This window comes from Pseudophryne corroboree, chromosome 3 (assembly GCF_028390025.1).
Source record: "Pseudophryne corroboree isolate aPseCor3 chromosome 3, aPseCor3.hap2, whole genome shotgun sequence".
Taxonomy (NCBI): Eukaryota; Metazoa; Chordata; class Amphibia; order Anura; family Myobatrachidae; genus Pseudophryne; species Pseudophryne corroboree.
Window position 1 is genome coordinate 662,414,537 of NC_086446.1, and position 24,789 is coordinate 662,439,325.

The following is a 24,789-nucleotide window of genomic DNA, read 5'->3' on the forward strand; positions in this document are numbered from 1 at the left end:
TAGTTACCGCAACTACTTAGTGGCTTTAAAGAGAGATATATATATATATATATATATATATATATATATATATATATTACACCCACTCACATACATGCACACACACAAACGTACACTATATGTAGAGAGCATCTGTTCCTATATCACAAGGCCCTATTTTTATGTTTATTAATAGAGGCAACTGCCCTAACACTGGGGCTAATTCGGATGGACAGAGTAGCTGTCACAGTGATAGCGCTGCATGGTGATGCAGCCAAAAGCGTCTATTACAAGTGCACGCCTCCTGCTGCAGTAGAGATCCAACTGGCGTCCTAGTGCGCCGGCATCGGATCACTGACTCACCATCGGGCGGCTTGTGGCACATATGGGGACGCACAGGCCAGCAGTCACAGTACCTTGTAAGAGGCCAGGGAAATCTCAGTCCAACACCACATATCCTGGCCTCTTCCCTGCCCCTAAATGTCAGCAATATGCCTCCATTTTCACAAACTGAGGCCGCCGTCGCCCCCAAACAGAATCAGTCTGTCGATCACTGACAGTCTGATGCCAGACTGCACACTGTGCCTCAGGCCGCAGTAACAACCCGACCTGAATGAGGTCCATTGTGCTTACCTGAGAAGTGCAATAAAACACCCACAAAGTAATGGGAGAGATGCTATGCTGTACAAGTAATTAAATAACTTATGGGAGCTAATTCGCTTTGCTGGAAAGTAGGTTCCAATGTCTCCAGTGCAAGTCACAATAAATAGCCCACCTGCACCATGCTCTGTTCTATGCATGAAAGCCAGTTAAACTCTCCTGCAGCTCAAAATGTCAGGAATATACAGTCTGTCATTCAGCTGATAAACGCTGCATGTGTCTGAGCACATTTGTGACATGACCACAGACTACTAGCCTGGGTAGGGTGAGCATTAAGTGATCCTCAAACACCATAAACACTAACTTAGCAAGCCACTCAATATATATAGGGATCAGTTTCATCTACGTAGACCTGTAATAAACAATAAAACAGCCTACGGTTTAAATGCCTCCCTGCTCCCTGGAGAACTACCTAACAATATCATCATCAAATCTTGTAGAAGACTAAAACATGAGCCATGTGTGCGTGGGACTGAAGTCAACCAGACACAACAGGAAAAACGTCTTCACTTGTTACATAGATTACGTCAGTGCCAAGAAATTTGTGTATAAACACAGCATGCCTGCAGCATACATCTCACTGTGGCATTTGCATGCACATATAGGATTTTAATTACCTACTGGTAAATCCTTTTCTCGTAGTCCATAAGGGATATGGGGGGAATCTAGTACGATGGGGTATAGATGGGGTCCAAATGAGCCGGTGCACTTTAAATTTCTTCAACTGGGTGTGCTGGCTCCTCCCCTCTATGTCCCCTCCCACAGGCAGTTCTAGGTAAAAACGTGCCCGGGAGGAGGAGGAGAAAGGACATATATGAGAGAAGGAAATATGATAACAAAGAGTGGTGAGATTTACAGACCAGCAAACCACTAACATATAACAACCAGCAACGGCTAGTAACAACAACAGCGACAGCTGAATAGGTAACCATATAACAAGAACCTGCAGAAAAGTCAACGCACTGAGGGGGTAATTCTGAGTTGATCGCAGCAGGGCCTTTGTTAGCAGTTGGACAAAACCATGTGCACTGCAGGGGAGGCAGATATAACATGTGCAGAGAGACTTAGATTTGGGTGGGTTATTTTGTTTCTGTGCAGGGTAAATACTGGCTGCTTTATTTTTACATTGCAATTTAGATTGCAGATTGAACATACCACACCCAAATCTAACTCTCTCTGCACATGTTATATCTGCCTCCTCTGCAGTGCACATGGTTTTGCCCAATGCTAACAAAGTTCCTGCTGCGATCAACTCAGAATTACCCCCCTGAGGCGGGTGCCCAATATTTCTTGTGGACTACAAGAAAAGGATTTACCGGTAGGTAATTAAAATCCTATTTTCTCTAGCATCCATAAGGGATATTGGGGGAATCAAGTAGGATGGGGACGTCCCAAAGCTTCCAGAACGGGCGGGAATGTGCGGAGACTGCTGCAGCACCGCCTGCCAAACTGGGTATCCTCTTTGGCCAGGGTATCAAACTTTTAGAACTTCACAAAAGTGTTCTACACCGATCAGGTAGCAGTTCGGAAAAGTTGAAATGGGCGAGACTCCACGGGCAGCCGACCAGGAAGAACACACTGATCTTGTACAGTGGGCCTTCAGAGATTTAGGAACAGGTAAGGCTGCCGACACATAGGCCTGTTGACAAGTAAGCCTAATCCAACGAGCAATGGACTGCTTTGAAGCAGAACAACCCTATTTCTGTGCATCATAGAGCACGAACAAAGTATCCGTCTTTCTGATCTGAGCCATTCTCTTGACAGATTTTCAAGGCTCGCACAGCATCCAATGCCTCAAGAGGAGCAGAAGCGCCAGAACTGGACGGAATCACAATAGGCTGATTCAAGTGAAACTCGGAGACAACCTTCGGCAGGATTTGCTGCCTAGTGCGGAGTTCCGCTCTGTCTCTGTAAAAGACCAAGCATGGACTTTTACACAACAAGGCCCCCAATTCTGAGACACGTCGAGAAGAAGCCAGGGCCAGTAACATCACCGTCTTCCACGTGAGGTACTTGTCTTCTACCGTCATCAGAGGTTCAAACCGTAGAAATACCAACACTACTCACTACTTTCAGATCCCAGGGTGTCGTAGGCGGCACAAAAGGAGGTTGCATGTGGAGTACCCCTTGCAAGAAGGTCTGAATTTCTGGCAACACTGCTAATTTCTTCTGGAAGAAAATGGAGAGGGCTGAAATCTGGACCTTAATGGAACCCAGACGCAAGCCCTTATCCACACCAGCCTGCAGGAAACGTAAAAAAACGTCTCAAGTGAAACTCAGCAGGCGGATACGTGCGTTCCTCGCACATAGAGACATATCTTCTCCAGATATGATGATAGTGTTTTGACGTTACAGGTTTCCTGGCCTGAACCATGGTAGCAATAACTTTTTTGGAAAGGACCTTGTGAGCCAGGACGTTCCGCTCAACCTCCATGCCGTCAAACGAAGTCGCCGTAAGTCTGGGTAGACGAACGGTCATTGTTGAAGATCTCTTCGTAGTGGTAGAGGCCAAGGGTCTTCGACGGACATGTTTAGAAGATCCGCGTGCCGCGCCCTCCGAGGCCAATCCAGGGCAATTAGAATTGCCTGGACTCCCTGATTTCTGATGCGCTTGAGCACCCTTGGGAGCAACGACTTGGGGGAAACAGATAGACCAGCCGGTAAGGCCAAGGCAACGTCAGTGCGTCTACTGCTCTCGCCTGAGGGTCCCTGGTTCATGAGCAAAACCAGTGAAGCTTCTTGTTGAGACGAGAAGCTATCATGTCTATTTGCGGGCAGCCCCACCGGTTGATGACCTGCCGGAACACCTGCTGGTGGAGACCCCACTCTTCCGGGTGGAGATCGTGATGACTCAGGAAATACGCTTCCCAGTTGTCCACACCCAGAATGAAGACTGCTAACATTGCTCTTGCATTTCTTTCCTCCCAGTGGAGCATCTTCGACACCTCTCGTATGCAGGCCCTGCTTTTTGCCCCTCCATGTCGATTGATGTACGCCACTGCTGTGGCGTTGTCCGACTGCACCTGGATCGCGTGATCCTTGAGCAGATGAGAGGCTTGAAGCAGAGCATTGTAGATTGCCCGAAGTTCCAGAATGCTGATCGGAAGAAGGCTTTCGTGGGCTGACCACCTGCCCTGGAACTGCGCCCCTTGGGTGACAGCACCCCATCCTCGTAGACTCGCATCTGTCGTGAGGAGGGTCCAATCCTGAATTATGAAACTCCGGCCCTTCAGTAGATTAGAGGACTGCAGCCACCACAGGAGGGAAATTCTGGCCTGAGGCGACAGCTGTATCATCCGGTGCATCTGAAGATGTGAACCGGACCATTTGCTCCCCCCCAATGTTCCAACTCCAGGTACAGGGGGTCAATGATGGGGGTCATTCCAAGTTGATCGCACGCTGCAACTTTTTACAGCCCGTGCCTATGGGGGAGTGTTTTTTTGCATAGCAAGGCTGCGATCGCTTGTGCTGCCCTGCTATGCAAAAAAAGATGTGCGCAGAACAAGACCAGGGTATGAGTTACTTACCCAGTGCGATGAATCCAGCATTGATGGTCCCGGAATTGGCGTCAGACATCCGCCCTCCAAACGCCTGGACACGCCTGCGTTCACCGCACCACTCCCAGAAAACGGTCAGCTGACGCCCCGGAATGCCTTCCTCATGTCAATCTTCTTGCGGTCGCTGCTGCGACCGCTTTCTTCACTAGCGGCATCGCTGCCCGGCGATAGCCATCGCCAGGCAACAACGCGCCTGCACAATGCGGCCGCAGCGCATGCGCAGTTCCGACCCGATCGCACGGCTGCGACGAAGCGCAGCGTGCGATCGGGTTGGAATGACCCCCATTATCTCTGCCATGACCTTCGTGAATATCCTCAGGGCTGTAGACAGGCCGAAGGGCAGTGTCTGGAATTTGAAGCGATCGTTCAGCAGGGCAAACCGCAGGTACACCTGATGAGGCGGCCAAATCGGAATATGGAGGTAGGCGTCCTTGATATCCAAGGAGACCATGAATTCGTGTTCCTCCAGGTCCGCAATCACTGCTCGCAGGGATTCCATCTTGAACTTGAACACCTTCAAATAGGATTTTAGATTCAAAATGGGTCTTACCGAACTGTCCTGTTTCGGCACCACAAACAGGTTGGCGTAAAACCCCTTGCCGTGTTACGGTATAGGTACTGGACCAACTTTTGAATGGCCTGTTGCAACGTAACTTGCATATCCTCCAAAGCTGGTAAGCTTGATTTGAAAAATCGTTGGGGAGGAGTACTGTCTAACACCAGCTTGTAGCCTTGAGAAACGAGATTTCTGACCTAGGTATCCTGGCAGGGATTCTCCCATACACGGCTGAAGTGACGCAGTCGGGCTCCCACCTCAAGATTCTCTCGGGGTGGGTGGGCACCGTCATGCTGAGGCATTAGTGGAAGCAGAACTGGTGGTCTGTCCCTAGAGCTGGTGCTTGCAGGTTTTCTGGACTTACCTCTGCTGCCTCTTGTCGCATTGGAGGCACCTCTGGACTTAGATCGAAATCTGTGAGACCCAAAGGACTGGACAGACGGCCCCGGAGAGGAGCGTCTCGCCGGCGGGGCCCCTGAGGCGAGAAATGTGGATTTCCCAGCCGTAACCTTGGAAATCCAGGTATCCAAATTCAACCCCAAAGAGCCATTCCCCAGAAAAGGGGAGGGATTCTACACTACGTTTGGATTCTGCGTTCGCAATCCACTGACGCAACCACAAGGGCCTGCGCGCCGACACTGCCATGGCAGAAGTCCTAGCATTAATGTTCCCCATCTCCTTGAGCGAATCACAGAGGACACGTGTAGTGTCCTGAATGTGTTTTAGGAGAGTCACTATAGTGACCAAGGGCATATACCCCGAGAGGCTCCCCTGAATTTGGGTGGCCCAGGAATGAATGGCATGGGTCATCCAGCAACCCGCAATGACTGCCCTTTCTGAGACACTTGCTGCCATGTAAATAGATTTGAGTGTAGTCTCTATCTTCCCATCCCCAGGATCCTTCATGGTAAAGGAGCCCGGGGCAGGCAGTACCGCCTTTTTGGACAGGCGAGAGACTGACACATACACAAATGGGAAAGTGCGCAAAAAATTTTGGGACACTTAGAATTTTTTGTCTGGATTTTTCCAGGCCAGCTTGAATAGGTCATCTAACTCGAGTCAGGGAAAGTGACATTAGGCTTGTTTTGAATAAAGAAAAACAACTGCTGTGACGCAGCGTCCTCTAGAGGGAGCTGTAACACGTCCCGTATAGCCAGAATTAGGGGTTCAATACCCTGAGCAGAATCAGGATCCCCAGTAACGGGATCCAAGTCATCCCCATCCTCCTGTATATCATCATCTGTATCACAGAGTAGAGCAGGTAACCCATGCTTCTGTGGACCTGCATGAGAGAGGGGGGGCTGTGCATCTGCCCTAGCAGCTAAATCTGCAACAGCCTGTTGTAGTAACTGAGTCTTCTGCACATTAGCAGTGAGCTGGGATGACATATCCGATATCATAGTTTTAAGAGACCCTAACCAGTGGGGCTCTGGACCCTCTCCCCCAGCCCATTCACTGATTTGTGAAGATTGAATGCATTTGTTCACAGGAAACAGAATCAGTAGATAATGGAGAATCTGGTGCGACATACACTGCACAGCTTGTGTTTACCCATGTTTCACGGTAAGCACAATAACATATACACACACATACACAGTTATATTGCAAGCCTGCCTTACTGTATGTGAGAGGAGACACAGAGAGAGAAAGGACACCAGCACACCCTGAGCTGCACTGCCCCAGTGAGGCTGTCAGCTCACTATATTACAGTAAACACTAACAATTCCTGTCCTAAAGAGGATCCAGATAGTGTACACAAGCGGCTCTCCCCCTTTGCTACACCCTGTTCCAGATATCCAGCGTGGCTCAGGAGTCAGGAAGCGCTGTGTCTGCTGAGAATGGCTGCAGTAAGCAGAGGAAGGCGCCAATACGCCTTAGGTCCTGCTCTAATGTAGCTCAGCCCACTCAATGGCGCCGGAGCTACAGATATAGATTATGCTGGCAAAGTCTTCTTAAAGCTAAAAAACATCACAAGTGCTAGTTCTAGCGGTTTTGTGCCAGTCGACACGGGGGATTTTAGCGGAAGCCCCCAGGAGGGTCCCATGTGCCACAACCGTGGTCAGCCGCTCTTGAACCGGGGGACCCCCCTAGCGGGGCCCCCGGTGTACACTCACCACCGATGTCACCTTCAGGCAGCATTAGGGGTGTGCGGCGTGCTGCAGCTGTGACAACCATGGCGCAGTACCTCGCTGAACAACAACCCCTCAGGACGGTGGTCCTGCAGCAGGGAAGCGGCTCTGCACCTCGTAAGGCAGTGACCGTCCCCCCCAAAATCTCCCAGGGTGCAGGTATGCTGTTGCCCAAACAGCATATCGAAAATAACAAACAGAAAGAAGAAATTTAAGAAAACTCTCTGGAGCTCACAGATGTGCATCCTCTCCTGAGGGCACTTTTGTCTAAACTGCCTGAGGGAGGAGGCATAGAGGGGAGGAGTCAGCACACCCAGTTGAAGAAATTTAAAGTGCACTGGCTCCTTTGGACCCCGTCTATACCCCATCGTACTAGATTCCCCCAATATCCCTTATGGATGCTAGAGAAAACAAAGAAACTAATCCCAGAATAGAATAACGTGGTGGAGAAGAGGCCATTTACAGGCACTAAGAAGTAAGGTACCTTCGCAGAGGGTCAGTACAGAGATAACAAGTAAAACTGAATTTTTGTTGCCTAAATTATGAGGACTTAATTAGAAAGGGATGCTTATTTAGTAGTAATCATTTAATAAAGAAAGCCACTAGTTATATATGACTTAAATATCATTCAGGGATATATTTAAGTGTCAGACACACAAGATATCTTGTCAAAGGCTCTAGTGACCACACATTAAAGTGGTCTGTACATCACTGAACAGCAAGTGGCTGGATCCACAACATTTGGCAATACGCAGCACCGAATAGCCACGATAAGTGCAGTCAAACAATGGGGCGTATGCAATTAGTTCCGATTACATTTCGGAGCTAATGAATTCACCCCACTCGTATACATTTAGGGCCGTTTTCGGCAGTTTTGAAGGCATTTTCGCCAATGCCTTTTCACCTTCTTTTATTAAGTGAAAAGGAATTGCCGAAAAAGCCTCAAAAGCTGCGAAAATTGCCCGCATTTTCGACGGAAAACAAGTGGATTCGCTGATCCATGTGTTTTCCGCTCCTGTCACATTTTTCGCCAAGGCGAAAATATTGCATAGGGCGAATCTCCATTCGCCCTAAAAACAGCGAAAAAGCTCAGTTTTTTCACCTAGGCGAAAAAACTGAGCTAATTGCATACGCCCCAATGACTACATACATTAATACATCATGTCGGAAGTGATTCATAATTTGAATAAACTGTGCGTCCCAAGCAGCAGCGACCATCTTTTCTGGCACGATATGAAGTAATTTAGGTCTATACCAGCCTATTCTGTCATCAAAAACTCCCGGGGTGTTAGAAAAGAATGGTTACAGCTAATTTCAGCTCGTGACATAGGATTTGGTCCTGCAGGACAAAGTAAACACATTTTCAAAGCTTGGTCCTACAGCACAGCAAAGGTGGTGACTTGGTCGGGCTTGTCAGGGGTTTATGTTGCTTAAAAGGGATTCAGTTTCTCCTAGAGCCCTTACAGTTAGGTTGGAGAGCTACCCCATAAGATCAGTCATCATGGCAACTCCTGGACAGCAACATTACAGCCAATGTAAGCTAACATTGTATTCAGTTTAATTGAATAGATATTATGAGCTTTTCACAAAAACAATCAAAAATAGAAATGGATAATTTCTACATAGTAGGTTCAATAATTTCTGATTTTGTTCAGATTTATGCTAATCACACACTTGCAGATTTCATTAGACAATTCAGTCACTAATGGGTTCAGTATGAGTTACGGATAGATGGCATCCCATCTATCAGAATCCCAACATCCCCCCACTAAGACCCCTAACCCTACCTTTTCCCCACCCTAACCCTCCCTTGTGGGTGCCTAACCGTAACCCTCCCCGCTTGGTGCCTAACCCTAACCCTCCCTTCCCCGCTGCCTAAACCTAACCCTCCCCTCTGGGTGCCTAACCCTAACCTTTCGTCCCTGGTTCCTATACCTAACCTTCCCGTGGCTGCACCCTAACCCCCCTTTGCTTAAACCTAAACTAATACCACCACCCCCTCCCCCGTGCGCGGCAGGACAGCGGCGCGTCCTGCTGTCCGAATGGTTGGGATGCAGGTTGTCTGTATTTTGACGCCGACATTGGTATGACGACGCTGGGGTTTGTGTCCTACCTCGCGATCCCGGTGTCGATATATCAACCGCCGGGATCCCGTTCGTTGGGAAGCTAACTGCTTCCCTCAAATGTACACATACAACACAGTAAAGATTCTACCGAAGGGACGCCGCACCTCTTCAAAATGGCTCGGGGATAATAACAAGTGGCCATTAAAGCTTATTGGACAACAAGCCAGTTGTAGGAAAATGCATGGACAGTTTCTATAGCAATCTAAATTGTCAGTACATAAAACAAAGGGAAGAATTCAATTGTTTCATGGGAGCCCACTGGACCAATTCAATTGTGTATGTCCCTTGGGTGCACATGGAGTGTGTGTGCTCCTATTAATACTAGGTTTAGTCACGCAAAGTGGCTAACCCTGTGTAACATCCTGGATACAGCGCACAAACTATACATTTTTGCACATTTCAGCCACACCTCAGGAGGCTGCGTGCTGAAATGCGTCTCCCGACTGCATGTGCACCTGAATGGAGCAACAATTGAATTGCTCCGTCAGGCGTCATCTAGTGGCAGTCCGGGGGGGGAAAACAATGGAATTACCCCTCACGCGTGTTTAGCCAGCATTAAGTTGACTTTCTTCTCTCAAACATTTAAGGTGTTAGTTTCCATTCCACAGATTCATACTTCTGCATGGTCCAGAGTGAAAAGGGCATGAAATGAATGAGCTCAACAGCCGCAATCCAGAATAGAGAGATTTATGCACCATTACGTAATGAAGTGAAACATAACCTTCTCCAGTCTGGTATCCGGGTCAATTGGTTGACAGTCAATAGGTCGACATGCATATGGTCAAAAGGTCGATAGGTATAAATGCTTGACATAAGTTTTTGGTGATTTTTTTATACTTTACCATCAATGTGGACTACGATTGGGAACAGTAACCTTGCCCGAAGCAAGGCGAGCCATGTGAGGAGACGCGTTACGTCTCGACCTTTTACCCATGTTGACCATTTGGGGTCAACCTTCACACTGTCAACCTTTTCATTGTCGACCTATTATACCATAACTCTCCTGTACTCCTGAGAGAGAGAGAGAGATACCCTCTCTACTATGCAGTTTATGGTTTAAAGGCCTACTTTAAAACACAGAAACATAGAATTTGATGGCAGACAAGAACCACTTGGCCCATCTAGCCTGTCCATTCTTTTAACCCATAGGTCTGCAAACTCGGTCCTCATTATCCCACACAGTGCATGTTTTGCAGGTCTCTTCACAGAATCACAAGTTAAATAATTAACTCAACCTGTGGACCTTTTAAAATGTGTCTGTGAGTAATTAATACACCTGTGCACCTGCTGGGTACCTGCAAAACATGCACTGTGTGGTGTAATGAGGACCTAATGAGGGGTAATGAGTATGCAGACCTATGTTTTAACCCAGTGGTCTCCAACCTTAATTGGGGTGTGAGCTACTTTCAGAAAATAAAACCTCTGAAGGAGCTACCCCCTCCCCCAATGCGCGTGCGTTCCTGCGAAAGTGGGTGTGGCCTCACAACTACAAGTAATGCCCCCCTCCGCGTAGTGCCAGATACACAAATAATGCCCCTCAGCAGTGCCAGATACACAAATAATGCCTCCCAGCAGTGCCAGATACACAAATAATGCCTCCCAGCAGTGCCAGATACACAAATAATGCCCCTCAGCAGCACCAGATACAATGCCCCCCGCAGCGCAAGGTACAATGCCCCCCGCAGCGCCATTTAAAATGCCCCCCCCCCCCCCAAAGTGTCCGATACAGTGCTAACCCATACCTCCCAACATGACCCTCTCCAGGAGGGACAGAATGCTCTGCTTCTGGACTTCCCTTTTAATTTATGATTGCCATCACCTGTATTGAAACACCTTTCTAATCCATTGACCTGTTCAAAACAGGTGCAGGTAATCATAAACTAAGAGAAAAGTCCAGGAGCAGAGCATTCTGTTCCTCCTGGAGAGGGTCATGTTGGGAGGTATGCTAACCCTTGCTGGCTTCTAATACTGCCGCCGATGCTGCTCCTCCTGTATGAGGGACGGAAGGGGAGGAGAGCATAGCGCGCGCCTCTCCTGTGAAGTCCGGAGAGCGGCTGCGGTGAGGCTGACAGAGTCTCCGGCGGCGGCGGGCATTTAGAATATGGTGCCGGTGAGCCAATCAAAAATCGCGGTCCGGCAGTCAATTAGGTGCCGCCACTGCCGGTCCACGAGCTATGATCGGCTGACGGCCGGCACCATATTAAAAATGAAGGGAGGAGTGCCAGTGACTGCCCAAACCCATGCGCTCTGTGAGCTACCGAAAATACTACGGCGAGCTACCGGTAGCTCGCGAGCTACGGGTTGGAGATCACTGTTTTAACCTATGGGTAACCTCAACCCTATTTGAGCCTTATTTCTTTGTAAGGATATTCATTGGCTTATCCCAAGCATGATTAAATTGCTCTACTGTATTATCCTCTATCACCTCTGACGGGAGGCTATTCCACTGGCAAAGTAATTTTTCCTTTTAACATTTCCCCTGAACCTGCCTCCCCCCAGTCTCAGCACATGTCCTTGTGTTCTAATACTTCTCTTCCTTTGAAGAATGTTTCCTTCCTGGACCTCGTTAAAACCCTTGATATATTTGAAAGTTTCTAACATGTCCCCCCTATCCCTTCTCTGCTGTTTTGTGGCGTAGACCATGCACTATTTTAGTTGCCCCTTTTTGTACACTCTCTAATGTATTTATATCCTCCTGAAGATAAGCTTTATCCAGATGACAGTATAAGAATTTGCTGCAGTTCATGTATTTAATTCTACTACCTCTATCTATAATAAGATAGGCAGACAAAGAACTTACCTGGTTTCAGAGTCGATGTGTTTGGCTTTGTGTTGATAGTTTGTATCAAATCTGCCTGATCTTCATTAATGTCAATGTTAGACGGCATTTCCTTAGCTCCCTGTTTTTTCTCAGATTCCTCTATCTCTGTGGCGACTGGTTTCAGCTCTTCCCCAGAGATTTCAGTGTGGTCTGTAATGGAGACCTTGAACGAGACAGGGCTGTCTGCCTGAGAATCCATAGGCTCTACAGAAATACCTGGGAGAAAGAACAAAAGTCATCACACGACTTTCAGCCAATGCGAATCAAACATACATAACCCAGTCTGGGCAACCTGTAAGGGAAAGCACTGTGCTATGGAGTTTAAAAAAAGAAAGTAAAATTATTTAGTAAATTAGGGAGAAACAAAATTCATATTTTGGGATTCAGAAGAAAAATAAACACAAACCGGTTTCTAAAAAAATAAGATTTTACTTACCGGTAAATCTATTTCTCGTAGTCCGTAGTGGATACTGGAGACTCCGTAAGGACCATGGGGAATAGACGGGCTCCGCAGGAGACAGGGCACTTTAAGAAAGAATTTGGATACTGGTGTGCTCTGGCTCCTCCCTCTATGTCCCTCCTCCAGAGCTCAGTTAGAGAAACTGTGCCCGGAAGAGCTGACAGTACAAGGAAAGGATTTGGGAATCCAGGGCAAGACTCATACCAGCCACACCAATCACACCGTATAACTTGTGATAAACTTACCCAGTTAACAGTATGAACAACAACAGAGCAACAGATCAACCCTGATGCAACTATAACATAACCCTTATGTAAGCAATAACTATACACAAGCATTGCAGAAGAAGTCCGCACTTGGGACGGGCGCCCAGCATCCACTACGGACTACGAGAAATAGATTTACCGGTAAGTAAAATCTTATTTTCTCTAACGTCCTAGTGGATGCTGGGGACTCCGTAAGGACCATGGGGATTATACCAAAGCTCCCAAACGGGCGGGAGAGTGCGGATGACTCTGCAGCACCGAATGAGCAAACACAAGGTCCTCCTCAGCCAGGGTATCAAACTTGTAGAACTTTGCAAAAGTGTTTGAACCCGACCAAGTAGCTGCTCGGCAAAGCTGTAATGCCGAGACCCCTCGGGCAGCCGCCCAAGAAGAGCCCACCTTCCTTGTGGAATGGGCTTTTACTGATGTTGGCAGCAGCAATCCAGCCGCAGAATGAGCCTGCTGAATCGTGTTACAGATCCAGCAAACAATAGTTTGCTTTGAAGCAGGAGCACCCAGCTTGTTGGGTGCATACAGGATAAACAGTGACTCAGTTTTCCTGACTCTAGCCGTTCTGGCTACATAAACCTTCAAAGCCCTGACCACATCTAGTAACTTGGAATCCTCCAAGTCACGAGTAGCCACAGGCACCACAATAGGTTGGTACATATGAAAAGATGACACCACTTTTGGCAGAAATTGCGGACGGGTCCGCAATTCTGCCCTGTCCATATGGAAAACCAGATAGGGGCTTTTATGTGACAAAGCCGCTAATTCTGACACACGCCTAGATGAAGCCAAGGCTAATAGCATGACCACCTTCCACGTGAGAAATTTTAACTCCACGGTTTTAAGTGGCTCAAACCAGTGTGACTTCAGGAACAACACCACGTTAAGATCCCAAGGTGCCACTGGAGGCACAAAAGGGGGCTGAATATGCAGCACTCCCTTTACAAACGTCTGAACTTCAGGTAGAGAAGCCAGTTCTTTTTGAAAGAAAATGGATAGGGCCAAAATCTGGACCTTAATGGAACCCAATTTTAAGCCCAAAGTCACTCCCGACTGTAGGAAGTGAAGGAAACGGCCCAGCTGGAATTCCTCCATAGGGGCATTCCTGGCCTCACACCAAGCAACATATTTTCGCCATATACGGTGATAATGTTTAGTAGTCACGTCCTTCCTAGCCTTTATCAGCGTAGGAATAACCTCATCCGGAATGCCTTTTTCTGCTAGGATCCGGCGTTCAACCGCCATGCCGTCAAACGCAGCCGCGGTAAGTCTTGGAACAGATAGGGCCACTGTTGCAACAAGTCCTGTCTTAGAGGCAGAGGCCATGGGTCCTCTGTGAGCAGAGGACCCAAGTATTGTTCTCACTCCTCTTCTTCTTATGATTCTCAGCACCTTGGGTATGAGAGAAAGAGGAGGAAATACATAGACCGACTGGAACACCCACGGTGTCACTAGTGCGTCTACAGCTATCGCCTGAGGGTCTCTTGACCTGGCGCAATACCTCTTTAGCTTTTTGTTGAGGCGGGATGCCATCATGTCTACTTGTGGCAGCTCCCACCGATTTGCAATCTGCGTGAAGACTTCTTGATGAAGTCCCCACTCTCCCGGGTGGAGGTCGTGCCTGCTGAGGAAGTCTGCTTCCCAGTTGTCCACTCCCGGAATGAACACTGCTGACAGTGCTCTGACGTGATTCTCCGCCCAGCGAAGAATTCTGGTGGCTTCCGCCATCGCCACCCTGCTCCTTATGCCGCCTTGGCGGTTTACATGAGCCACTGCGGTGATGTTGTCTGACTGAATCAGCACCGATCGGTCGCGAAGCAGGGTCTCCGCTTGACGTAGGGCGTTGTATATGGCCCTTAGTTCCAGGATATTGATGTGAAGGCAAGTCTCCTGACCTGACCACAGACCTTGGAAATTTCTTCCCTGTGTGACTGCTCCCCAACCTCGGAGGCTTGCGTCCGTGGTCACCAGGACCCAGTCCTGAATGCCGAATCTGCGGCCCTCGAGAAGGTGAGCACTCTGCAGCCACCACAGGAGCGACACCCTGGCCCTGGGGGATAGGGTGATCAGCCGATGCATTTGTAGATGTGATCCGGACCACTTGTCCAACAGATCCCATTGAAAGGTCGTATGATGCCACCATCTTTCCCAGGACTCGCGTGCAGTGATGCACCAACACCTGTTTTGGTTTTAATAGGTCTCTGACCAGTGTCATGAGCTCCTGAGCCTTCTCCATCGGGAGATAAACCCTCTTCTGGCCTGTGTCCAGAATCATGCCCAGGAAGGGCAGACGAGTCGTAGGAATCAACTGCGACTTTGGAATATTTAGAATCCAGCCGTGCTGTTGTAACACTTCCCGAGAGCGTGCTACGCTGATCAGCAACGGCTCTCTGGACCTCGCCTTTATGAGGAGATCGTCCAAGTATGGGATAATTGTGACTCCTTGCCGTCGCAGGAGCACCATCATTTCCGCCATTACCTTGGTAAATATTCTCGGTGCCGTGGAGAGACCGAACGGCAACGTCTGGAATTGGTAATGACAATCCTGTACCACAAATCTGAGGTACTCCTGATGAGGTGGATAAATGGGGACATGAAGGTAAGCATCCTTTATGTCCAGAGACACCATACAATCCTCCCCTTCCAGGCTTGCGATGACCGCTCTGAGCGATTCCATCTTGAACTTAAACCTTTTCAGGTATATGTTCAGGGATTTTAAATTCAATATGGGTCTGACCGAACCGTCCGGTTTCGGTACCACAAACATGGTCGAATAGTAACCCCTTCCTTGTTGAAGGAGGGGAACCTTGACCACCACCTGCTGAAGATACAATTTGTGAATTGCAGCTAACACTATTTCCCTCTCTAAGGGGGAAGCTGGCAGGGCCGATTTGAGGTAACGGTGAGGGGGCATCTCTTCGAATTCCAGCTTGTATCCCTGAGACACAATCTCTATAGCCCAGGGATCCACCTGGGAGTGAACCCACTTGTAGCTGAAATTTCGGAGACGCGCCCCCACCGGGCCTATCTCCGCCTGTGGAGCCCCAGCGTCATGCGGTGGATTTAGTGGAAGCCGGGGAGGACTTCTGTTCCTGGGAACTAGCTGTATTGTGCAGCTTTTTTTCCTCTACCCCTGCCTCTGGCAAGAAAGGACGCACCTCGGACTTTCTTGCCTTTTTGTGATCGAAAGGACTGCATCTGGTAATACGGTGCTTTCTTAGGTTGTGAGGGAACATATGGCAAAAAATTTGACTTTCCAGCCGTAGCTGTGGAGACCAGGTCCGAAAGACCCTCCCCAAACAACTCCTCACCCTTGTAAGGTAAAACCTCCATGTGCCTTTTTGAGTCGGCATCGCCTGTCCATTGCCGAGTCCACAGGACCCTTCTGGCAGAAATCGACATTGCATTTATTCTAGAGCCTAGTAGGCTAATGTCTCTTTGAGCATCTCTCATATACAGGACAGCGTCTTTTATATGCCCCAGGGTCAGCAATATAGTATCCTTGTCCAAGGTATCAAGTTCCTCAGATAAGGTATCTGTCCATGCTGCTACAGCACTACACATCCAGGCCGACGCAATCGCCGGCCTTAGTAAGGTACCTGAATGTGTATAAATGGACTTCAGGGTACCCTCCTGCTTTCTGTCCGCAGCATCTTTTAGGGTGGCCGTATCCTGTGACGGCAGGGCTACCCTCTTGGATAAGCGTGTTAAAGCTTTGTCTACCCTAGGGGAGGATTCCCAGCGTAACCTGTCCGTTGGCGGGAAAGGGTACGCCATAAGCATCCGTTTGGAAATCTGCAGTTTTTTATCTGGAGATTCCCAAGCCTTTTCACATAACTCATTTAGCTCATGTGAAGGGGGAAAGGTCACCTCTTGCCTTTTTTCCCCATACATATAAACCCTCTTGTAAGGGACTGGGGTTTCCTCTGTGATGTGCAACACATCCTTCATTGCTATAATCATATAACGGATGGCTTTAGCCAATTTAGGCTGTAACTTTGCATCATCGCAATCGACACTGGAGTCAGAATCCGTGTCGATATCTGTGTCAACAATTTGGAATAGTGGGCGCTTCTGAGACCCTGACGGCCTCTGCGACATAGGATCAGGCATGGGCTGAGACCCCGGCTGTCCTAAGGCTTCAGCTTTATCCAACCTTTTATGCAAGGAAGTAACATTATCATTTAAAACCTTCCACATATCCATCCAATCGGGTGTCGGCGCCGTCGGCGGCGACCCCACATTAATTTGTTTACGCTCTGATTCCACAAAGCCTTCCTCGTCAAACATGCCGACACAAGCGTACCGACACACCACACACACAGGGGATGCTCTTTTTGAAGACAGTTCCCCCACAAGGCCTTTTGGAGAGACAGAGAGAGAGTATGCCAGTACACACCCCAGCGCTATATGTCCCAGGAATCACACAGTAACTTAGTGTTAACCCAGTAGCTGCTGTATATACTGTTTTTGCGCCTAATTTATGTGCCCCCCCTCTCTTTTTACCCTCTTCTACCGTGTTTCTGCAGGGGAGAGCCTGGGGAGCTTCCTCTCAGCGGAGCTGTGGAGAGAAAATGGCGCTGGTGAGTGCTGAGGAAGAAGCCCCGCCTCCTCAGCAGCGGGCTTCTGTCCCGCGTTTCTGTGTAAAAATATGGCGGGGGCCCATGCATATATACAGTGCCCAACTGTATATATGCCCACTTTTGCCAAGAGGTCTCTAATTGCTGCCCAGGGCGCCCCCCCCTGCGCCCTGCACCCTACAGTGACCGGAGTATGTGGGTGTAGTGTGGAAGCAATGGCGCACAGCTGCAGTGCTGTGCTCTACCTCAGTATGAAAACTGGAGTCTTCTGCCGCCGATTTCGAAGTCTTCTTGCTTCTTTCACCGGCTTCTGTCTTCCGGCTCTGCGAGGGGGATGGCGGCGCGGCTCCGGGATCGGACGACAAAGGGTGAGATCCTGTGTACGATCCCTCTGGAGCTAATGGTGTCCAGTAGCCTAAGAAGCGGGACCTATCTTCAGTTAGTAGGGCTGCTTCTCTCCCCTCAGTCCCACGTAGCAGAGTCTGTTGCCAGCAGATCTCTCTGAAAAAAAAAAAAAACTAACAAAATACTTTCTTTTATAGCAAGCTCAGGAGAGCTCACTAAGTAGCACCCAGCTCGTCCGGGCACAGATTCAAACTGAGGTCTGGAGGAGGGACATAGAGAGAGGAGCCAGAGCACACCAGTATCCAAATTCTTTCTTAAAGTGCCCTGTCTCCTGCGGAGCCCGTCTATTCCCCATGGTCCTTACGGAGTCCCCAGCATCCACTAGGACGTTAGAGAAATAATATTCTGTCACATGCCCAGCATATTTACTCACGTATGTATGGGATTTTAGAGTTACCAGATATCCAGTGTAACTCATGACCCACACCCAATGCACTTGCCCCTTAAACTGGCCATACACTATACAATTATCTGGCAGATAATCTGTGGTTGGAATGAAAACCTGGTAATGAATGAGAGCAAATGATAAATCGACCATTTGCTACAAAACAATGGAAAATGGACAAAACCTGTCCGTGATTTAACCAATTTGTATAAATGACAGGTTTTGTCCATTTTCCAGTGTTTGGCAGCAAATGATCAATTGTCAGTTGCTCTTATCCATTACCAGGTTTTCATTTCAACCACAGATTATCTGACAAATAATTGTAAAGCATATGACCAGCTTTAGAGCTCCCACCCAGGATCTCCTAGACATATGGTCTACAGAATAAAAATGGGAATTTAATAGCTACCGGTAATTCCTTTTCTCGTAGTCCATAGTGGATACTGGGTGGATATATACACAAAGGTGGTCATTCCGAGTTGTTCGCTCGGTAATTTTCTTCGCATCGCAGCGATTTTGCGCTAATTGCGCATGCGCAATGTTCGCACTGCGACTGCGCCAGGTAAATTTGCTATGAAGTTTGGTATTTTACTCACGGCATTACGAGGTTTTTTCTTCGTTCTGGAGATCGGAGTGTGATTGACAGGAAGTGGGTGTTTCTGGGCGGAAACTGGCCGTTTTTATGGGGGAGTGGCTGGAGAAACGGAGGAGTGTCTGGGCGAACGCTGGGTGTGTTTGTGACGTCAAACCAGGAACGACAAGCACTGAACTGATCGCACTGGAAGAGTAGGTCTCGAGCTACTCAGAAACTGCACAGAGAAGTCTTTTCGCAATATTGCGAAACTTTCGTTCGCAATTTTGCTAAGCTAATATTCACTCCCAGTAGGCGGTGGCTTAGCGTGTGCAATGCTGCTAAAAGCAGCTTGCGAGCGAACAACTCGGAATGAGGGCCAAAAAGAGGTGAGGCAATGAACCAACACACAACAATAACAAGATAGCAGAGCTAACCAAACAGAGGAAAGCAACGCTAACTATAATAAGGATAGCAACGGTAACCAAACATGGAACAGGGACAGCCACAGCCGACCCAACCAAGACCACTTACAACCAGGTAAGCAGGAAACGAAGCACTGAGGCGGGCGCCCAGTATCCACTACGGACTACGAGAAAAGGAATTTCCGGTAGGCATTAAATTCCCCTTTTCTCTAACGTCCTAGTGGATACTGTGAAACGTAGTTAACCATGGGGACGTTCCAAAGCTCCCAGAATGGGTGGGAGAGTGCTGAGACCCCTGCAAAACTACCTGACCAAACTGAAGGTCATCTCCGGCCAAGGTGTCGAACCTGTAGAACTTTACAAACGTGTTTGAACCATACCAAGTAGCTGCCCGGCACAACCGTAAGGAAGAGACACCCCGGGCAGCCGCCCAGGAAGAACCCACCGACCTTGTGGAGTGGGCCTGGAGAGAACTCGGCAGCTGCAGAGCCACCAAAGTAAAGGCTTGTTGAATGGTCAACCTGAGCCAAAGAGCAATGGACTGCTTGGAAGCAGGACAACAAATATTGATAGCATCATAAAGGACAAAGGGCGAGTCAGACTTCCTGGGACGAGCAGTCCTCTTGATGTAAATTTTCAAAGCTCTCATCACAACCAAGGACTTCGGAGTAACCGAAGAGTCAGACAACACAGGAACCATAATAGGTTGTTTTACATGAAAAGCCGACACCACCTTCTGCAAAACTGTGGGCGAGTCCTGAGTTCTGCCCCACTAAATATCAAGTACGGGTTCTTATAGGATCAGGTCCACAATTCTGATACACGTTCTGCAGAGGCTAAAGCCAACAACATGACTGTCTTTCACGTCAGATACTGCAAGTCAACCCTATGCAAGGGTTCAAACCAGTTCGACTGGAGAAAGGTCAAGCCCATATTGAGATAACATGGAGCCGTGGGAGGGACAAAGGGTGGCTGTATATAAAGAACCCCTTTTAAGAAAATCTGTACTTCTTGTAGTATTGCTTGATGTTTCTGGAAGAAGATAGAAAGAGCCGAAATCTGAACTTTGGGGGAGCCTAACCCTAGGCCCTTATTCATACCTGTTTGTAGGAAAAACAGAAAACAGCTAAGTCGAAATTCTGCAGAAGGATATTTTCTATCCTCGCACCATGAGACATATTTCTTCCAGATACGATGGTAATGTTCTGACGTGACCACCTTACGGGCCTGGACCATAGTGGAAATAACCTTGGATGGGAGACCTTTTCTAGTTAAAGAATTCCCTCTCACTTCCAAGCCGTCAAACATAGCCGCAGTAAGTCTGGATAGACGAATGGTCCTTGTTGAAGAAGGTCCTTGAGGAGCGGCAACAGCCAGGTTCCTTCACAGACATGGTCAGGAGGTCTGCATACCAGGCCCGTCGAGGCCCATCTGGGGATGAGAATTGCCTGAGGAGGAACCAGACACAGGAACTGGAAAGTCCATAGTGACGTCAGAGCGTCCACCGCAATCGCCTGTGGGTCCTTCATTCTGGAACAGTAACGACTCAGCGTCTTGTTGAGACGAGAAGCCATCAGGTCTATTTGTGGACAACACCACCGTTGAATCAGTTGTTGAAATACCTGAGGGTGAAGGCCCCATTCCCCCGGATGGAGGTCGTGCGTGCTTAGGAAGTCCGCTTCCCAATTGTCCACTCCTGGAATGAATATGGCCGAGAAGGCCATTGCTTTGGCCTCCACCCAGAGGAGCATCTTTTACACCTCTCGCATTGCGGCCCTGCTTCTTGTTCCTCCCTGTTGGTTTATGTACGCCACCGCCGTGGCATTGTCCGACTGTACATGGATGGCTTGATCCGGGAGAAGAGAGGAGACCTGCAGAAGGGCATTGTAAATTTCCACGAGTTCCAGTACATTTATCAGGAGAGCAGATTCCCGACTCGACCTCTTCCCCTGGAACTGGGCCCCCTGGGTGACAGATCCCCCCCTCCGAAGCTGGCATCCGTTGTCAGCAGAGTCCAAGACTGGGTATTGAAAACCCCGGCCCTCCACAAGTTGGGAGACCTGTAGCCACCATAGCAGGGATATATTTGCTTCCGGTGACTGGGTTATATACTAATGCATGTGCAGGTAAGATCCTGACCAAATGTCCAACAGATCCAGGTGGATCTAGGTGGAACGGCCTTGTATGGAACCTGCCGTACTGCATTGCCACGTATGAGGCTACCATCTTGCCCAGCAAGCAAATGCAAAGGTGAACCGAGATCTTGCATGGTTTCAACACCGAGCGGACCATAGACTGAATAGTCAAGGTCTTGTCCATTGGAAGGTAAACCTTCTGAGACACCGTATCCAGGATCATCCCCAGGAAATCTGAGATGGTTCCAGGTGTGATTTTTGGAAAGTCAGAATCCATCCGTGATCCGTAAGCAGACGAGTAGTCAAGCTGATGCTGTGCAGCAGTTGTTCCCGGAACACCGCCTTTATCAGGAGATCGTCCAAGCACAGGATAATGTTGACACTTATAACACGCAATTGTAGTATCATTTCTGCCATGACTTTCGTGAAAACCCTTGGGGGCTGTGGAGAGACCAAAGGGTAACACCAGAAACTGGAAATGTTGGTCCAGTACAGCAAACCGGAGGAACGTTTGGCGAGGGGGCCATATTGGGATATACAGGTATGCAACCTTGATATCCAAGGATACTAGAAACTCCCCCTCCTTCAGACTTGATATCACTGCTCTTAGTGATTCCCTCCTGAATTTGAATACTCAAGGAGAAGGGTTCAGGGATTTGAGGTTCAAGATCGGCCATACAGAGCTGTCCGGCTTCGGGACTACAAAAAGACTTGAGTAAAACCTCTTTCTGTGTAGCAGAGGAGGTACTGGAACAGTAACTCCTGTAGAAAACAATTGAATTGCCTCTTGCAAGGAAACTCTTGCTAAAGGTGAAGCTAGTAAGATTTACCTGCAGTCGCCTGAGATATCCACTTGTTCAGTTCTTCCCCAAACAAGGCATCACCTGTAAAAGTAAGGCTCACAACCCCTTTTTTAGAATCAGCATCTGCTGACCATTTTCGCAGCCAAAGGGCTCTACGCACCGATACTGCCATAGCAGTGGTACGGCCGTTAATGTTACTCAGTTTGTTAACACCCTCGCTCAAAGTTTGCAGCCTCTTGGTATGTTGCAGTAATGTGACTATCTCATCCTGAGGTAGTGTATACCACCCTTTTATATATCAGACCATGTTACCATGGCTCCAGAAATACAGCCGCAAACTATAGTAGGGCGTTGTGCTATGGCCGCTGCAATATAAATTGACTTGAGTGTGGTCTCAATTTTGCGATCAGCTGGGTCACAGAGAGATAGCCCAGGTACAGGTAGTACAATTTTACGTGACAGCCTGGACACAGACGTATCTACCGTTGGTGGGATTTCCCAAACCTTCATACCCTCAATAGGGAAGGGAAAAGAATTTAGTACCCGTTTAAGAGTAACACATTTTATATCACGATTTATCCCTGTGTATTTAGAAAGGGAATTCAAATCCACTGAAACAGGGAAGGAAGCAGAGGACTTTGGTTTCATATTAAAACAATTCTTCTGCAGGTTCTGTTTCCTTATCAGGGATGTTGAGGACCTTCTTTTTTTTTTTTTTAATAAAGTAATTTTTATTCAGTAGTCTGGAGAGTAAGGTACAGACATTGCAGAACAAAATCATATCGCAAACATTACATCCATTCATATTGAATTACAGCCATGTTTTACACATATCTAACATCAATGGGATATCAGAATATTTTCAATAAGGATGTATATTAGGATTTCCTAATGTTCAGACTGTCATGATCTACAAAGTCCGCGACCAGCTATATTAGTCTTCATTATTTTTTAATATTTAAACCCGCAACCAAAACTATAAGAAAATAACAAACAACCAAAGAAAGGGCAAGGGAGGCAAAATTGAGAAGGAGATTTTGATTCAGGGCTCCATTAGTCATACACATAAATAAGTATATGGGCTCGCAGGGCCCAGCCGTCGTCGTCTCAGTAGGCATCAGGCACATTAGGTTATTGACATGCTTGCACTTCAGTGTCTACTATATTTGGGGAACAAGATGAGAGTGGGGGGAATCTAGCCATGGAGACCAAACTCTTTCAAACTTAGCTGATGCACCTTGCTTCATGTAGATGTATCTTTCCTTAATTATAGTGTCATTAATTAAGGCCTTTAGTGCGGATATTAACGGACCTTTGGGGGCCATCCACATTCTTGCAATGCAAACCTTAGCCAAGGCACATACATTTAGAGCATAGAGACCCCTTGAAACAGACTCAGGAGCAAGGCACCCCATTCCCAATATACAGAATTGTGGGGTAAGCAGTCCGCCAGGCACTCCCGTACTCTCCAGAATTGACCCGACCCCCGACCAGAACACCCTCAACCTCGGGCAGTCCCACACTAGATGCCAGTATGTTCCCACCGCCCCCCCACACTTAGGACAGAGATTAGATCTGCCCGTCCCAAACGCAGCCAGTCTAGCTGGAGTCATATATGTTCTGTGTAAAATGAAGAATTGAATCTGCTGATATCTAAGGGACTTGGTAACCTTAGCAGGGTATTCTAAAGCGAGGGCCCAGTCCTCCTCATCTATTAGACCCAAATCCTCCTCCCACTTTCCACGGAGACGCGTCAAAGGGTCCGCATGGATCTTGGTAAGAAGATATCCATACGCAAGTGAGACCATCTTAGCCTGACCCAAAGTGGTCACAAATGTCTTGATGGGAAATGGGAGGATTCGCGGAGGTGATTCAGCAAATTGGGTCTGGAGGGCATGACGAAGCTGGAGGTATCTGAAGAAGTAGGAATTGGGTAGGTCAAACTCATCCCTCAGTTGTTGAAAGGATTTTAATGTATTATCTAGATAGAGTTGAGAGACAGATATCACCGATCTAGGGGCCCAAACCTCCCGTCCCTCAAGTGCATGCAGTTCAGGGAGCCAGTCAGAGTACCACAAGGGGGTATCCGGGTCTAGGTGAGGACCTTCTTAATAGCATAAATCAGGGCCACAACTCCCGGGACAGGGAATTACCTCGTCCACCTATAATTCCCCCTTGTCTAAAGGGGGGTACTGACGGGGAAGATGTGTGCTGAGCGATCTTAACACAGACCGCTCAGCACACATCTTCCCCCTCCCCCCCCCCACTCAGCACAGCGCGATGTGCTGAGCGAGGGGGGGTGATGGACGGGGGGCCGCTCACTTCACACAGTGGTGAAGTGAGCGACCCGCTAGATTGAGCCTGGCGATAGCGATGCACGGGGCTGCGCATCGCTATCGCTGGGGGGCATACACACGGCAGAACCATGCTTACAATCTAAATTGCTTACATTGTAAACTCGGATCTCTCCGTGTGTACCCCTCTTAACTCTGTTAATTCAGTGTGAGATAAGACTGTAAATCTGTGGTATAGTGCGTTTATGAGAGACCACTAGGGGGGGCTGAGGAGCCAGTCTTCAGCAGCTAACATGGAAGTGTCTATAGATTGCTTCAGAGTTGCCTCTCTCAAATTATAGCAGTAATCATTGATTTTAAATGATTCCAACCACACAGGTTCCTGCAATTTACTAGCCTGTAGAGCACTGGGTACACAATAGAGACCCCTGTGAGGAAGGTGTAACCTAGCCTTACACAAAGTATACACAGACTTATTTTCAGACGCGATTTTGCAGAAACCACAGAGTTAATGAGAAAACACAGTGCTGTTAGTGAGACAGCACACTAGCTCAGGCAACCCTGAATGGATTAACAGAGAAAGGATTGGGACCTAGCACACAATTCCTCAGAACAGATGTATTTCAAT

At 48.2% G+C, this 24,789-nt stretch overlaps 1 protein-coding gene across 4 annotated transcripts in view; it reads right to left on the reverse strand.

The window, feature by feature from the left end:
• Positions 1-24,789, reverse strand: part of ATE1 (arginyltransferase 1) — a 198,063-nt gene that overhangs the window by 135,168 nt on the left and 38,106 nt on the right. For all 4 annotated transcript variants that reach the window (XM_063961848.1, XM_063961847.1, XM_063961849.1 and 1 more), the window contains exon 5: positions 11,808-12,044. In XM_063961848.1, coding sequence (XP_063817918.1) covers positions 11,808-12,044 — 237 coding nt within the window. The remainder of the gene's footprint in view (positions 1-11,807; positions 12,045-24,789) is intronic.